The sequence below is a fragment of the Patagioenas fasciata genome, chromosome 6, assembly GCF_037038585.1.
Source record: "Patagioenas fasciata isolate bPatFas1 chromosome 6, bPatFas1.hap1, whole genome shotgun sequence".
NCBI lineage: Eukaryota > Metazoa > Chordata > Aves > Columbiformes > Columbidae > Patagioenas > Patagioenas fasciata.
The window spans coordinates 38848910-38866832 of NC_092525.1; the positions used below are offsets into that span (position 1 = coordinate 38848910).

The window sequence follows — 17923 nt, forward strand, 5'->3', positions numbered from 1 at the left end:
ATGGAGCAGGAACACCCAGCTGAGGTTCCACAGGAAGGTGTCCAGGCGGGTTTGAATGTCTGCAGAGAAGGAGACTCCACAACCCCCCTGGGCAGCCTGGGCCAGGCTCTGCCACCCTCACTGAGGAGAAGAAACTCCAGCGGGGGGATTGGACTAGATGATCTTTTGAGGTCCCTTCCAATCCCTAACATTCTGTGGTTCCGTGGAATTGTTTTATTGCTATAAATGCGTGACAGGAGACTGCAATCACTCATATATGTGCTGCTGCCCCGGTTCCCCTCTCAGCTGGGCTTACACTTCCACAGCTACTACCTGAAACCCAGAGGCTGCGCCTCCCGAGGCGCCTTCCAGCCTCAGTGTCCCTCTGCTCCTAGAAAGCATTCCTCTAGCCACTGTTAGAGTGGGTAGAAAAGACCCCAGAATGTGTCCAGGACCACGGCTCCAGGCACAGGTGGTCTCTGGTGCAAGAAAAAGATGGGACAACGAAGAGAAAGCAAGCGGCCGGAGTGGTGGTTTGACCCCGCTCCGGCCATGGAGGCCGGTTGGTACCTCACCCCTCCAGCCCCTGTTCCCGCCACGGCCGCCCCGGCCAGGTGCGCGGAGCGAGCCCGGGGTGAGGGCAGGGGCCGCCGCGGGCCACGAGAGGCGGGGCCGGGGCGGGAACCTCCTCAGCCCGCAGCCAGAGCTCCCGAGGCGGTAGCCCCGGCCCCACCGCCCCGGCAGCAGCGCCCGCGGCATGGCCGGGGCTCCGGCTGCTCCCTCGGGGCGGCGCTGCCCCAGCCCTGCCCGGTGAGAAAGGCGGAGCGGGGCCGCACACAAAAGCGGCGGCGCTTCCTGCCCCCCGCGCTGAGGGGAACGGGCGGGCGGTGGGCTGCTCCGCTCCATGCAAGCGGCTTTCTCGGCGAACATGGCTCTCGGTGTGGGCAGCGGGCCGCGGGGAGCGGCGCTGGGCGCCCTGCTGCTGCTCCTCGCCCTGTGCCCCCGCGGCCAGGAGGTGCCGGAGGGAGCCTCCACCCTGGCCTTCGTCTTTGATGTGACCGGCTCCATGTACGACGACCTGGTGCAAGTTATCGAAGGGGCGTCCAAGATCCTGGAAACGTCGCTCAAAAGACCCAAGAGGCCGCTGTACAACTTCGCGTTGGTGCCTTTCCACGATCCAGGTACGGGGGTCTCCGCGGAGGGGGAGCCGGGGCGCGGGCAGGACGCAGGGCTGGGTCTGTTCGGGGCTGGTTTTTATCAAAAATTTGGCTTCCTGCGTTTCCAGGGGACAGGAGCATAAGTATTTCTGTCACTTTCAGCCCTGCCTGCCACAGGGGTCTCTGCTGCGGTCACTCACCAGGAGCGAGGAAGGTTTCCTCATCCCCCTCCTTGTCTCGGTGCAAACGCCAGCAGACCTTCCAAGAGCCTTTGGGACAAGCTCTGAGTAGGGCTCCGAGTACTTTTGGGGACCAAATAGCTCTTTTAATAATTCTAGTATGAGCTGAAGTGGCTTCAGTGACCTCTCCTAGTAGAGAACATAATTTCCTGGTAATGAAGCTACCAAGTTTTTTTCAGTGCCCTTCTATGGGAATACAGTTACGAACATACTACAGTTGCACTTTTCCTCCAGTCCTGCTGTCCCGTGTTTACATTCAGAACCTAGCACTGAAATGATCCAGAAGCTTTACATGGTGTGTTTTTTAGTTTGGGTCGATATTTCTTTCCCTCATTCTACCTCTTTTCTTTCTGTTGTACGTTGTGTGTTCCTCTCTTTCAGCATCTGTTTTCTATTGTTTTCCTATCCCTTTCCTCTGGCTTTCTTCCTCTTTCCTTGTCAAATACCTTGTGGTGACTGGAAAAGGAAATAGAAATAGAATGCCCCAGGCTGTACCATGCAGTAAAAACCCCTCTTTTAAATAAAGTAAGGGGAAAAAAAAAATCAAAGAGGGGAGAAAAGGCTCTTGAAAATAGCAATTCTGGTTCTGGTTTCCATGGAACATCTCAGAGTATGATATTCCAGAAATCAGTTCTGAAGATTTCAGTTTTTGCAGGGATGTCACCAAACGAAAACAGACAGCCCTTCTCTTTCCCCCCAGTCACAGATACTTCTGCCTACAAGTCACGTGTTTGCTATTGTTATAAATACCTTAGACCAAATGCCTGGAAAATTTGAGAATAACTTGTCTTCGCAAATTTTGCGGTTTTGTTGTCTATAAGCTTGTAGAGCCCATCACTGTGGTGTCAGAGTGTCCTATGGCAAAAGGGGCTTTTTATGTACCTTACTGTTTTCAACTTTGGTGTCACTTGTTGATTTCCTCTCTTTATCTTTTTGTTGTTTTATGGAACAAACATATGTGGGACTTAGTATCATGCCACAGAAGAAAGCAAGAAGGAAAAGGTTTTGGTCAAGTGTAGAGCGTAAAATTCTTATGTCCTTTTGGAAAATCAAGCTGTCCTAGGAGCTCTTTCCCCTTGGATGGGGCAGAAACTCAACTTGATGTGTTTGGAGTGTTTTGATTTTATTTTTCTTTCCATAATCACACACTCTACATCTTCCCTCACCAAAGTGATTCACTATAAGAATCGCTAGTTCTCTTTTTCAGAGGGCTTGTGTGTCTGTACCAACAATAAGATTATCTTTCATGGTGCATTTTTAGTTTGCAGGTTTGTGTAGGTGGTCCCTTGTTCTTGTGCATCCTCAGGAGAAACAAGTTCCAGCTTTTTTATCACCACCTTCTTGAGCTGCACGTACCTCGCCAGCAGCAAATCCACTGCCACCTTCCCCTGCTTAATACACATTTTTCCCCTTGCAGACTTCTTGCTTCCTTGCCTCCTCCTCCATTCCCTCTTTTTCCACAGGAGATCTCTTTCCTTGGCAAATGTTAGATTTCATGCAGTAGAGCAGCTGAAACTTAAACCTGCGGAGAGCTGACCTGTGCAACAAAGAACTGCTGGCAAACATACGTTGGTGGATCCTGTTACACGTCTCTATATGGAAGTCCAACTTCTTTGCGCAGCCATACCTTTTAGCATGATGGATAACTTGTGAGGTCATGAAGCTGTTTGAAAGTGGAGGATGTACAATTTTAAACTGAATTTTGTCTTAATTTATGAAAACTATTTCTCTGCGTCCTTCTTAGAAGGACGCAACACAATCGCAGTGTCTTGAATTTTATGGATGTAGCAGTTGAGGCTGCTGGTAAACTGGTATTTTACATCTGATGACTAAGCCTTGGGACTTGAAAAGAAAATGCAAGAAATACTGTTGTGACCAGTTCTTCAACATCTTTCTTGGATCTGTAGAGAAGTAACCCAATAACAAAAATATTGCTTGGCTTGTATGTCACAGTGTCCAGTTCGTTTACCTAGTGGTGTTCTTTCTGGAGGCTGCTCAACTAAATTGATGAGCATGAGATTATTTTTCTTCCCCCTCTTAAGCTGTCTGGTTATTTGCCCAATTGATACTTTTTCTTAAAAAAAAAGACCTTTATATGTGGCTGCTCCACAGACAATTATTTCTTCCCATTTTTGTGAGGTTCCATGAGGCCAATGGGACTCTACCAGGAGTGTAACATGGTTGGACCTCAGCTCCAAGGAGCTTCTCTTTGTATGAAGCTGTCCTGATCCGGATATACTGTTTATTGGTGGGTAATTACAATTTAAAGTTGGTGTGGATTTGGCTTTTAACTCCATTGTTTTCCTAATTTATGTTGCACAGTGTATTCTGAACAGTGCCGCAGTCATTCGTTTTGTGGTGCTGCTTGATTAGTACTAATTAGTGAAACAGCTCAAATGGTTTCTAAGTACTGTAAGGAGAGTGTGTTCACCAAAACTATGCAAGAATCCTTTACATCATGCAAGGTACATCTGAATTATAAGTAATTTGAGTTATTTAAAAATCTTCCTGTATTCTAGTGGACTACATTGTTAGCGAAGTGCTACCTACCCTGTTTCCCCAGAAATAAGACCTACCCTGAAAATAAGCCCTAGCATGATTTTTTTTGAGGATGCTCAAAGTATAAGCCCAACTCCAAAAACAAGCCCTAGTTACAGTTCATTAAAAAGTCAATTTAAATAGTGTCCAGGCAGCTAAACATGTTAAAAAGTGAAATTAATTAGCGATAGAATGCAGCAGGATGGATGTGACAGAATGTGATGACATGACTATTTTGAATAAATGTTCATTTTTTTTTTTGTTCAAGAATAGATGTAGATTGTTGTTCATGGAAAAATAAGTTATCGCCTGGAAATAAGCCCTAATGTGTCTTTTGGAGCAAAAATTAATATAAGACCCTGTCTTATTTTGGAGGAAACAGGGTATGAACACTGCATATTGTGGTCTTCAATGGTGGATTTAAATGTAATGTTATGGCTACTGTAGCGGTATTTTGCTCAGACTATGGTATTTTGGTAAACTACTAATAATTAACAAGTGTATTTTGTAGCCTGGAACCTGAGGTTTTGGGCATAGCCCAGACTTGGGACCTAGAGAAGAAACGTGTGATGGGTTTCACGTTGCCATAGCACTGAACCATCTGTGCTGAGATCTCCCTTTCGAAAAGCCTTTTGTTCTGGATCCCGCTCCATGTGTGTTGTGGTTTTCTGTTGTGATTTTTCGATGCCTGAACACGAGCAGAGAAGTTTTGTAGATAGCTAAAAGGGCTGTTGACAAAGAAATCTCTTGTGTTCAATGGAAAAACTGAAGGAGTAAAAAAATCATGTCCCAAATTAAGAAGAGTTGGCACAGGAAAATTTTGAGTTGGACCTGAAGGTTAAGATCAGCAAATGCTTTTGTAGTTGCGTGTTGTGGGTCCTGATCTCCTACTAACTCACTCCCATTGTATCCTGTGGAAATGGGACTGGACTCAGAATGTCTTTTATTTAACGTCTGTGGCCAGCTTTTCTATTTTCTCTTTATGCCATTAAGGAATTTTGGAATGGAAAATAAGCCTAAGAGGACAAATTCAGCCCTAGTATTCTTCTGGAAAGCTAATGGAATTATACCAGCAATAACTTTGTCTCCGCATCATTTAATCAAGCATTCCTTTGGTGTGAATGACTATTTTATAGACGGAACCCGAGTAATTAATTTCAATTACGAGAAGAATGCAGGGAATATATAACCTCTGGACTTCCTAGTGCACAGGATGGTATTTTCCTGTTAATACTGTGCAAGTCTGCAGGTCTCTGATGTGGGCATCTCTTAACCCTTTTTCTTATAAATCAGGTAGGCAACATATTATCTGTGTGAGACAAGGGAAACTGTTAATACTGCTTTGTTGAGATGGAACACAGTGTTGAACTGAAGTCATCCACCCAGGGTCATGTAGTAAAAAATAGGAGAGCTAGAAATACCATTTTTCCTTGATCCCGTTTCTCTTTTGTTGGAGAGTAAAGCTCTGATTATATCATGGAGTAAAGGCAAATAGTGATGTTGAACTTTATAACCTGGAGTCTCCTTCATTGTACAGAGCTGCAGTGCTATATCCATAACAACGCTCAGGCTGCTGAGCCACGTATGAGCTTGGAACAACTTCAGAAGGTCATATGAAAGGTCTGAGAACTTTGGGGTTTGCAGGTTTGATAGTTGTGTTTTGGGTGGTTTTAATTTTTTATAGTTCTAATGAAGAAGAAATAATGGTTTTTCCAGAGGAGGAACATAAGAAATTATGATTAGGCTATTAACGGAATTAAGATTTTTCATACTTTCAGATATTTGTTGTACAAATGGATAGTAAAAGGAGATGGAAAGCTGTGTGCAGGAACAGAAGTACAAGCTTTCCTTTGCATGTTAACTTCTGTGTTGAAAAAGACACTTGTGAGCAATGAAAAATAGTTTATCCTTCGAGTATAGCGATAAAACCTCCACCCCTGCTCAACTTACACTGTTTTCTTCTGTCACTTGAGGTCTTTGACTCTCAGGTTCATGGTATCTATGAAAATTTTCGGGCGAAGGCTGGAGATATTAGATATAAACCAGGTGTCTGAAACCTTTTCCCATTCAGAGGGAATCAAAAGGTGCTTCTGGTGTCACCTGAAGATGATGATCGTTGGCTTCTTGTTCCTTTGGATGGGGGAAGAAATGCTTCAAGACTTGGGATTAATTTTACTAAAGAACAGGAAAATAGCTGTGGAGAAGCTGTGCGGCTGTGGTTTCCAAAGCAGGGAGATCTTTTGTATCAGTATCCGAGTTTTCCAGCACCACAGAAGTGACGATTGTATTAATCCAAGGGCTGGGGGCTCTTGCTGTGCTGTCCCCTTGCGGTTCTGTTCTGGTGTCATTGCTTTTGTGGGTAAGTGATAGCACTTGGCTGTTATATACCTTTCTCAGTAGGTAAAACTGTTTGAGAGCTGTCTAATAGTTGAACTACACTAATTCTTAGGTTGGCAAGGAGGAATAAACTGCTTGCCAATGAAGTTCCAGTGGGCACGTTTTGCAAACACTGGTACTTGGCAAAAATCACATTTTCATAGGAAAGAAGGCGAATCGTTGCCCCAACTCTGCTAAGAGTAGGCTCATAGGCAAATAAATTTATTCTCCCCACTTGATTCAAATACTCGTAGTGTTCTTTGGTGGCCCCAGACGTTTCTGGAAATCCTATCTGGAAAACTGAAGGTTGTGTAAGGTGTTTTTTTTGGGGTCAGTTGATTTTGGCCTTCTTTAGATACATAGTGACAGCAGTAATGAGTACACGTCCAAGTTTTGAGCTTTTCTTTCACTTTTAGGAGACTCAATGTAAATTTACAACTGTTGGGTGCTGTCTTGGTATGTCTGAAAACAAATAATAACCAGAACTGGGCATAATAACCGTTAAATCTGCCCTTTAGTGCTCCAACTGTTGAAGTGTTACTATTGCTTATTATTTCGCCGTTGACAATTTCAGCAGGAAATACTGCGTCCTTAGGGCTCATATACTGCCTCTTTATTATTGTTACTGCTGCTAAGTTTTATTGTTACTGTCATTGGTTGATTGACAATCACCAATACTATACAATAGTCACTATTGTATAGTGACTATTGTATAGTACTAAAAGTACTAGAAGTCTAAAGCACCTACAGATGTTTTCCATCTCTATTGAGACTTCGATGATGACTGTACTGACCGTATGTGTGGTGAGTGTTTTGAAACCTTGTTGTTTTCCTTAACAGAGACATTGTGGTATCTGTAAAATCAATTCTGTGGGGTTACGTGTCTATTTCCTTCATCCTCTGGAAGGATTTCTCTGGGGTCCTTCAAAAAGTGGCTGTTCATATGGATTACAGGGGGTGGTATTGCCAGTGCCAGAAGCTCTAAAGTCTTTGAGACAGGGCAGAAATGTAACATCATCCAAAAGCCTATTAGAAAATCACTTACACCTTATTTTTCTATTGTCTTAACTCTGCCTGTCAAGCACTGAAGATACACACAGCGGTAAATTTTCCTACTGATTCCGAAGCCTTTTTTGCAAGGGAAAGGATTTTATCCTTTCTTTGGCTGGAAGATACAATGGAGATCGTCTTCTGCTGAGGGAAAAAAAGTGATAATCCTGAAAGATTTCATTCTCCTCTACGTTGCATTATGAATTATTTTTCATGTAACATTTGATATTTTTGTCTGCTGAACTCTCACAGAAGCTACTTGTTCTATTTTGCTTTGCTCTCCCCGGCTCCAAGTGGTGACGATTACGTGAAAAGCTCTGTGGCTCATCAGTAACGCATCCCAGTGTTTTTCTGTCCTAATAATTATTACTGATGTCGTTTAGCAAATGAGCCTTGCTGTTTAGCGTGCGCCTGTTCTTTGGAGCTCCTGGAGTTTACATGGAGGGTCCTTCACATGGTGCATCCCAAACAGCAGTCGCTATTCAGTGGCATTGCAAACTCAATGTAACAATATAGCAAATACTTGCACAGAGTTTTAAGTTCACTCCCAAATTCAGTGGGAATTTCAGCTGCTGCCATTCTGCACAAAAAATGTGTCCCCACCTTCTCATTAGAGGTTGCTGCCTCATTATTTGTGTTACTTTAACTATTTGCTGATTGATCTCAAAGTAAACACGACACAGCACTGAACCAGATTAGAAGGTGATGAAGCTGGTGCCAGTGAAACTGAAGAACCAGTGAACCCTCACCCCAGATAAAAGTGGCTGCGCAGTCCTGTGAATATGGTTTAATCTCTTCCCTTCTTCCTCCTCCCACTTTCAGTTTATTTCTCAGAAGTTGCAGTAGCTTGTTTTTCCACACAAAGTCATGTATAGAAGCCAAGTTAATCCTATTCAGGACAATAATTGTTTAACAATAGGCCACATTGGCTACGAGTCTTGATGGGAGCTCTATGGTATGGAAAGAAAAGAGAAGTTTTTGATGTGTGCATCTATTGAATTGGTTTGAATGCCTACAATTGAACTTTGTAATGACTTATAAAAAGCAGATCCTCAAGTGTTTTTAAAGCTACGACTAAGCTGCGCTTCCCTGAGATCGATATATTCTGCCTTTCTCTCACCTGGAGAAAACAGTTATTTTCCGAGAATTCACAGTAATGAAACAAATAAGGAGGCATGAATATTATATACGTATGTATCTCACTCTAACTGAGGCACTAGTCTTCTAGAAGCTGGCAAGGAGTCTGCCCAGAGAATATTTGCCTCTTGAAATGCCAACCTTGCTCTTTTAAAGCAGTGATGCTAGAAGATACTGTAAAAAACCAACACCTGCGGTGTGAATTTAATAGCAAATGCCTTCACTGAAGGGAGGAGCTTGAGTTCTCAGAGGAGAGAGAAGGAAAAAGACCCAAGACCTGGAGGCTGTTGAAACCAAGCCTCTGAGATCCTCCATCCTCGCTGTATGTGCTGCGCTGCATTGCTCTGGATTAAGGAGTACGGAAAAGGAGAAAGCCCTCCGATGCCAGTCAGTATATATTTTCCAGTCGGTTATTTGATTTTTGGCATGTGCCGTGGCCTTTGGTTTTGACGGAGACGCATACATCAGAGAAAATATTGGGAACATATGATTTTCAGTTTGCAAATGGCAAAACAATTTCTCCGTTAAAAGAGATGGTGTTACTTGATCAGCTCGCCGTGCCTTGGTAATCAACAGTTCTGTTAGAAGAAATAGGATGGATTTAATAAAATGTGCTCTGGGCTGGCTGCTTAAATGCTTTCTTTACTACTGCTGAGAGAACGTGTTTTACCCCTCAATTGCCTTGTTGAATATAATTCATTTTTTATAACAATTGCCAGTGTTTAGGATTTCCTGTTCTAGGTGCATCGCTCTCAGATCTGATCTACGAGATCTTCCAGTTATGCCAGTTGTGAATTCACGCAATGCAGTCGTTGTTGGGTGAACTCTGCATCCAAAATTTGTGTTTTGCATAGGGGTGATTTGCAATGTTACATTTTGAAGTGGGATTAGGGTGGTTTAGGTCACACCCATCCCTTGTGCTCCATGGTTAAACCTCTCTTGTTGCCTTTTGAAGAACATGTTGGTAACCATAGATGTGATCTGAGCTTTTTCCTTGGTTTTGCCAGAAGAGAAGCACGACTTCATGTTCCTGAACCACTTGAATGGGATCATGTTATAGTATATTAAGATACACAAAGCCATGACGCTGAGGACAGGATTCACCCCATTCCGCTTCAGGCACTTCACTGAAGAACCTCAGCTGGGAGACTCATTACCCAAAGGCTCTTGCTTTAATTCGCAAAAAGAATTTGGCACCTTTATGGAGCAATTCACTACCTGTGAGTTTTTAAATATTCTTTGGAGGTGTCATTTCCTTTCACTGGCTGCAGAGGGAGCAAAGGTTAGTTCAGCTGAAAACTCAAATTTAAGAGGCATGAAAACAAGCGAGAGGCTCTCTGCTTTCTGACTTTTTCCTGCTCTGGGGCTGAGTGTCCAAATAATATTCACTGAGATTCATTTTTATACTGTTTGTCATCCTACCATATGGATACCGAGTGCTTCGATGAGCCTTGTTCGCGTGGGGGAATAGGTGATGATGTCCTACCTGGTTCTGATCTGACCCCAGACCTCAGCCCTGCTGGAGAACCTCCCCTGGTTGAGCATTTTGGGCTAAAACTGAGCCATGCTCAGAGGCAGCTCCAGCAATAACCTGAGGGGCCTCTGCGGTTCCGCTTTGTAGAGGGCGTTGGTGGGTGCCTAACGATGCGGTTAATGAGAACACCTTACCAAAGGTTGTTGGCAGGGTCGGAACCTCGGCTGTTCAGCAGAAACCCTCTCTGTGTGAGTGCAAGGGGTAACACCGGCAGCTACGAGACTGCTGGTCTCTGTGGGGATAAGCCACACGTGGGCTGGTATGCACATTGTTGGTGTGTATTGAAAATGTCAACGGGCTGGGCGTATTTTTGAAGTTAACTTATTGTGCTGTATCCCATGGACTTCTCCATGTTAATTTTCTTTGGCATCCCTGGTTCTCCTCCTCACAGAGACACTGTGTGCCCTCTTCCAGCTCTGCTCGACTTGTACCCCTTTTCCTACAATATACTTAGCTGCGGATTTCAGTCTGCAAGACGCTGCTGGTAAAATATATGCATATTTGAAAATGACATGTTCCCAAACACCAAGCCAAGAAGCCGCATACATCACATGCAATGAAAGATAATTGAAAGTGTTGAATTTATGTTGGGTGATGTCTCCCTATTAGTCTCATCTGTTTGCTCTGGAGTAGCAGCTTCCTTCCCATATGGTAACACAACAGTTAGTGTGTGAATTCAGGGTCAGAGCCTGGGTGTAGCATAGCGGGACTGCCAGAATGAGCCTGGATGTGTGAGCTTTGTGCAGAGAGTATTTTAAGCGATTCTTTCAAGGTGTCCTCTTGTGAAAGGGCCTTGTGGTGCGGAGCCTGTCGCAGAATTGCAATTGCGAGGGAATGAGCTTTATCTCTCAATTTCAGTGTTTTCACGGGAGTTGTGGCGCTTCCTTCCTCTGCTGGTTTTTCCCAGCCGTAGGATGACAAAATATGAAGACACATATCAACTTTATAGGATAAATTACAGCTCTTAGCAGTAGACCGTATTCGCAATGAGACGTAACCAAAAGTGGAAGGGATCCCAGGTTTTCAGGCTGGAAAAACCCTGCTGGAGTGGAGTGAGTGGGGGTGGGTTTGTATAATTAATTGGAAACGAAGGAATGTCTCGTGTTGCTGTAGTCCCAGCTAAACGGCTGCTCTGTTTGCTCAGGATAGCAGCTCCAATCTGTGACTATAGGTTACTGCTGGATTCCTGCCATCCCCTTTAAATTGGATTCGTAGCCTGCGGGTGTGAGCAGGAAGCCATGGCAATTTTCATGCTTTGGACATCAGTGTATTTTCATGAGCTGAAGTTAAGTGTCTCTGGGGATGCTGAATATCACTGAAACATTTCCTGAGTTCTCTTAAGCTGTACAATGGTATGTCCGAGTCTGTTTTCCAAAGGACTGGCCTTTTTGTTTAGTTAGCGAGGTCTTGGTTAGTTCACTGAACTAGGATGCTTTTGCACTAATAATTTATTGAGGAACAGAAGAAGCGGGGGAGTAAAAATGAAGTCTCCCCCCTAGAACAGCTGGGAATGCTGTAATTATGCCCCATATTAATTCATATTTCTGATTACTAAGATCCTCAAGAGATTGTGACTTCACAACTACTGTATCAGAGCGAGTTTTGTGGGCTGTATCCAGGTCAGTAGTTAGGCAAGCATGTGGTTTTAGGTAAAAGAGCTGGAGCACCCAGGTAGAGAGACTACAATCGCTACCAGTCTATGGGCAAATCACTTTGCGTTGTGGCACTTCTTTTCCATTTTATGCTACTTAGCTTGTACAGCACCAACACAGTGACAGTGTGGTTTTAATTAGAGATCTCTCGCATCGCTGTGCATGCACTAATTGCTGTTTTTTACCAGAGTTAGGGTACCAGAAGCCCAGCACAGACTGCTGAAGGAGGAGGTGGTGTGCACTGCTGGGGGTAACGTCTCCACTGCTTTCCTACAGCTTTTTTTCGGTGTTGTTTTGGTGATGCCTTCCCATTCTGAATTTTACATAAGCTGAAAGCAAAGCAGAGGGAATTCATGTGACAGAGGACTGTGACTTGGGAGTCAGTGTTAACCACAAACCCGCAAATCGCTTATTTGTCCCTGAAATGTTTACTCCTCCTTTTCCTTTCTTTCCTCATCTGTCAGACTCCCACATCTTTTTATCTCCGTTGTCTCTGCCTTCAACCCATCCCTTCCTTAAAATTTCCACTGACCCTTTTCCCTCCGAGGTTCAGTGCCCCTTCTCAGCGCTCCCCTTCTTTATCTCCACGTTTTTTGGCAGTCTGGTCTGTCTTTCGCATACACAGGCGGGTTCCTGGTGATGAAATGTGGTGCTACTAAAGGCAAAATACTCTTGCTGCGTTAGCCACAAGTAGGTTTGTTCGACTGCGGGGGGATGGAACGAGCGTCCCCCGTGCTAATGAGCTTAATTGAACTGTAAAGGTTGAATTATGCAGGATCTGTGCGTGTGTGCAAATCTGGACAGTTTCTGTGAATGCTGACAATGGGGGAAAAAATGTGGCTGCTTTGTGTGTGGAGCTTTGTTCTACATGTTGCTGTTGTTACTCGTGCTTAGGGTGCGAAAAGTGATGATCGTGGCATTACTGTAAAAATTCAGCCCTTTCCCCACCCTTGAAAGTGCAATTAAATATCATTCTGTTACCTGAAGTGAACCGTGGTAAACGAAGATAAAAATAATGCGTGTTGGCTGAATTCTGTTCTAAAGAATTTGGTAATTTTATCACTTCGGGCAAATCTTTTAAGCTCTTGGTGGTTGGGCACAGTCGCTTATACTGATACAAACCCATGGTTTTTCTTTTAAAGGGAAGGTGCAGAAATACTCCTGAGTAGCGTGTGGAGCTGAGCTTGGGTTTAGCAAGTGGTAGGAAAGGATGAATTTATCTCTGTAGAGGGCACCAGGGGAGCAACTTCGGAGATGCTGTCACATTCCTGCTTCCCAAGGATGAGTCTTGTTCTGTGAAGAATATGGCTTGAGATGAAACCAGCAAACAAAAAAAGCCCTAAATAAGTGAAGCTTGTCTTGAATTAACTCTTTAATTTTCATAAAGCTTTTTTAGAGGCAGATTTAGAGTGTGTAAAACCTTTCAAACTTTGGCTGTGGATACTTCTGTGATGGCTCAAGCCCATTTCACCTTTTGTGTTGTAGCTACATAGCATTAAACAGTTTCTTAGTTACTTGCAATGAAATGTCCCATTGTGTAGATATAAAAGCCATTTTTTTCCACTTCGATATTCTGTCTCATTGAACAGGTTTTGTTCTCAGTTATCGTGGAGTAAATCCAGAGCCATTCCATTACAGTCAGCGATGTTGGTTTGGATTTACACCAGTAGAAGTGAGATCAGAGTCTGGCTTTGGTTACCTGCTTTCTTAATTTGCTAAATATTACACATTTCCCAAATTTCCTTTCACATCTCCTCTTCAGACCTTGCTGGCTCCTCCTACTTTCCCAAATTCCAAGAGTAACAACGTAGGTGAAATTTGAAAGTTCCTTGTTGAAAGCTTAGTTAAGCAGGGTCTGGTTTTTGTTAGATCAGCTAGTTTTCATTCTCTCAGCGCAGTTTGAAGTTTCATTGTACTCAGGATAGGATCTGCATTCATCACGCTTCTCTTATTGATTCAATTTTGTCTATTAGAAGTGCGGTGTTTTAAATTATAGGGTGCTCTCCAGTGTTATTATTGAGTTACAGTTGTGTGCCTTGGTGACATTTCAAAGCAGTTTTTATCTCCAAAGATCAGAAAAAGGAAAGAGGTTATGCCTTGAGGCATTGCTGTTAATCAGCAACATAACATGTTTGAAAGAGCTTGGTAAATGTAAGATGCGACTTCAGAGAATGAGAATTAAATTTTTCCTGCGTTTGTTTGTATTTCCTGACATTACTAGCTTTGTACAACTTTACTATAGAGTATTTTGATTTACCATGTTTGAGAGATATCTGGAATTTCACCTAAGTTAGTTATTCTGTTAGATAAATTGGATTTATTATTAAGGTAAGACGTTTGGACAGTTTTATCTGTGTTTATGTGTTTAACTGGTACATTGGGGTCTTTGTCCATAGAATCGTACCAGAAATGAATCCCTGACACTTGTCTGAATGTACAGTTGGACTTCTACAGTTACAGAGTCTCTACCTTCATATGAGGGTAAATAATCCTGCCCAGAATATCCAGCTCTTACTCCAGGGATAAAGAAAAAGTGGGAGGCTGGAAACACCAGCTCCTTCATAGTTTGGAGACCTTGGGCACAAACAAGCTCCATCTGTGGTTAAGCAAAACTATTAAGAATGTTTTTGTATATATTCTATCGATTTTTGGCATGATTTTCACCTATGCCCAAGTGTTTTTCTGAGCGAGGCCCTAGAGATTTGCCTCAGATAACAAAGAGAATCTTTGGCAGAACTAGTGATTTAAACCTGAGTGATAGTCGTAATCATTCAGATGCCGTTTTGTCCTGCAGACACCCAAGAGCTTTGCAGAAAGACTGAATCACTAGTCGTGTCTGTACCTGAATCTCTCCTAAGTTCCACGTAGTGACAGTCTTCAGCCATTTGTAAAACCAGATGGTTCCTCGATCCTGCACAATAAACTGTTATTTAGAGAGAGTTAGTCATGTGCTTCCTTGGCATTAGTGTTCCAGAAAGTTCGCCCGACTATTAATGTGTGTAGGAACTTCATGCTGCTTTGTGAATGCCATTAAAACGACATATTCGTGTTGTGGTTTTGAGCCTTCTTTTGGATGCAGGAACTAAGGCGCACATGAGAAGCCGTGAGCAGCTGTAGCACAAACACCAGCTCGTATCCTTGTGCTTTCTTCTAAGAAAAGATGACTATGAGCTGGACACAGATGTGTGGCAATTTGGGGCATTCAAGTTATTTATTCATACAGTCTATTGGAAATTATTTTTTTCCTTTCTCTTTTTGACGATGTAGAGTTTTTGGATTAGTTTTATTTCCTAGCACTACTGGAATCTTACAAAGCTCTCATAATTAAAATAAATTGTTCTATATTCTGTGCTAAGCCACTTGATAACAGGGCAGCTGAAAATGCTGTAAATTGAAAGCAAACTTCAGCTGCTGTAGATCACCCCTTATTTGTACTCGCCAGCGATGGTGAATGGCAAAAATCTCAGTGGTTAGCCCTTAATTGTCAGAGTGTGTTTCAAAGCACCTTCGTGTTCAGTGAGTTTGTGTTTTTGAGCTTGACGGCTTCAAGGCTGCAGATCCAAATTCCCCAAAGAAGAAAGCTTTGTGCTCTGTGTTGTATAAACAGGCTGAGCAATTTATTGAAAACAGTAATCACGGTAAATGCTGTAATTTTCACAGAATCCCAGAATGTCAGGGGTTGGAAGGGACCTGGAAAGCTCATGCAGTGCAATCCCCCCATGGAGCAGGAACACCCAGCTGAGGTTCCACAGGAAGGTGTCCAGGCGGGTTTGAATGTCTGCAGAGAAGGAGACTCCACAACCTCCCTGGGCAGCCTGGGCCAGGCTCTGCCACCCTCACCAGGAAGAAGTTTCTTCTCATATATACGTGGAACCTTTTGTGTTCCAGTTTGTACACATTACCCCTTGTCCTACCGTTGGTTGTCACCGAGAAGAGCCTGGCTCCATCCTCCTGACACTCCCCCTTTCCATATTGATCCCCATGAATGAGTCCCCCCTCAGTCTCCTCTTCTCCAGCTCCAGAGCCCCAGCTCCCTCAGCCTTTCCTCACACGGGAGATGCTCCACTCCCTTCAGCATCTTGGTGGCTGCGCTGGACTCTCTCCAGCAGTTCCCTGTCCTTCTGGAACTGAGGGGCCACAACTGGACACAATATTCCAGGTGTGGTCTCCCCAGGGCAGAGCAGAGGGGCAGGAGAACCTCTCTGACCTACTGACCACCCCCTTCTAACCCACCCCAGGTACCATTGGCCTTCCTGGCCACAAGGGCCCAGTGCTGGCTCATGGTCACCCTGCTGTCCCCAGGACCCCCAGCTCCCTTTCCCCTACACTGCTCTCCAACAGCTCATTCCCCAACCGAACTGGAACCTGGGGTTGCTCCTGTCCAGATTCAAGACTCTACACTTGCTCTTGTTATATTTCATTAATTTTTTCCCCACCCAACTCTCCAACCTGTCCACGTTTCTGGATGGATTTTTAAAATGTAATAATTCCTGAAGAGTAACTTTGGTAATTATTTAGTGATTATTTTATTTCGATGGGTGAGTGCTTTGTTTTTTTCAAGAGTCAGCTGGGTAAATCTGAGTTTTGTTTGACTAGGCCAGGCAGAAGGTGAAACTGGGAAATACAGAGATCAAGGCAAGTGAGTTATCAAGGCCAATGAGTTAGTCAAAGCTAATTTCTACCTAAACATAAGTAGTGGCATCGTTTCAAACTAATTTAAAGAGATGAGAGAACAGAAAACAAGGGTTCTGCATGATGCAGCCCTGTTTAACCTATTCAAGTTATCCTCATGTGAAATGAAAAGGTATATTTTGTTTAGGGTAAAAAAGTTAATGTTCTCATCTTTCTCTTTTTTTCCCCTCCTCACATCTGCTTTTGGAATTAGTCAGGAGCGTGCTTGCATTTTACACTAGTAGAACTCAGTGGAGTTTTATAATCCACAGATGATTTTTAATGTTTGCCTCTCTTCTACAAGCTTCCTAAAAACTACTGAAGCCTCAGACCTGCGTCAAGAGCAGAAATATTCTCACAGTTTCCCCCTTTTCTTCTTCCAAAGCCATGAAATGGCTTCTGGTGGCTTAATCCTGAGTTTATCCAGAGGGAAGACATTGCACCGTTATAGAGCCAGTGGTGAGCAAAGGCTCTTGCTTTGCTTTCTCAGAGGGTGGCCAGGGGTGACAGGCAAAGCTGTGGAGTCCAGAACATCGGCTTTAATCCCTACAATTTATTAAATCCTTGTGTTTTTTATCTTTTCCATGGAGTCACCAGCAATATCCCTCAGCCTAATAGGGCGGCATGGTCTACTTCAAAAACTTCTCATACGCAAGAGATTTTAGGTAGAGTCTGCAGGATGATGAAGAAGGCGAGTGATGAGGTTTTAAGACTCCGACACCGATATGGTGACAGTGCTCTGCCCGTGTGGCCGAGCTGTTGGTGGTGGCACCCCAGAGTCCCTGTTTCACAGCTGGACAAACAAGCTGAACTCGGTGCTTTCTGAACGAGGGCACAATTCTCTTCCAGCTTTTCTTCTCTTCTAGTCTTCCCTCCATTGATTTTTAAAATGACTTTGTTATGTTGTAAGGTGTTTTGCTGTCTGCGATCTCGATTTCATACGCCAAACGTCTGTCAGCAGAAATGATGCTGAGACATGAATTGGGGGATTTTTTACATGCCATGGACCTTACATAGGGTCGGTGAATTTGCAGATTCTCTTTCCTAAGTGATGAGTAAACATGTCTGGTTTGCAGCCAAATCCTTGGCAGCACAGCGAGAATCGAAGACTTGCGTGCGACAGGATTTATTTAACAAATATTCTCAGATTAATTGCATGGCTACCGGGGGGAGCAAGTTCTGGGTGTTGATTCTTCCTCCAGATTCAAAGGACGAAGTAGGTGCAATGCTGCAGAGCAGGAAGATGGAACATTTTGTCCCTGTGTGATGCTGTTCTCCTCTCCTCTGGGCTCCTGTTGGCCATTCCAGTTTCTCACGTTTGGTTCCCTGTAATTCTACAATAACTTTGTCCCTTTCTGAATGATTTCTGCTGCTTAACAATGTTTTTGTTGGTGCCTTTTAGAAACCATGACAAATGATCCAGGCAAAAGTGAAGGGATGGGACAGAGCTGCTTCCAACTGACTCGCCGGTTACCAAAATAAACAGTGCTCTGAGGAAGGTGTTGAGAGAAATAAAGTGAACTATTTGAAAAGTCTTCACTGTTAAAATTAATAATGGATTTTTCTTTTTTAAAGGACCGAAAAGTTCAC

At 43.7% G+C, this 17923-nt stretch overlaps 1 protein-coding gene across 1 annotated transcript in view; it reads left to right on the plus strand.

Moving 5' to 3' along the window:
* Window positions 1-721: 721 nt before the first annotated feature.
* Window positions 722-17923, plus strand: part of HMCN1 (hemicentin 1) — a 186131-nt gene continuing 168929 nt past the window's right edge. The window contains exon 1 of the mRNA XM_065841673.2: window positions 722-1160. Coding sequence (XP_065697745.2) covers window positions 884-1160 — 277 coding nt within the window. The 5' untranslated portion in view covers window positions 722-883. The remainder of the gene's footprint in view (window positions 1161-17923) is intronic.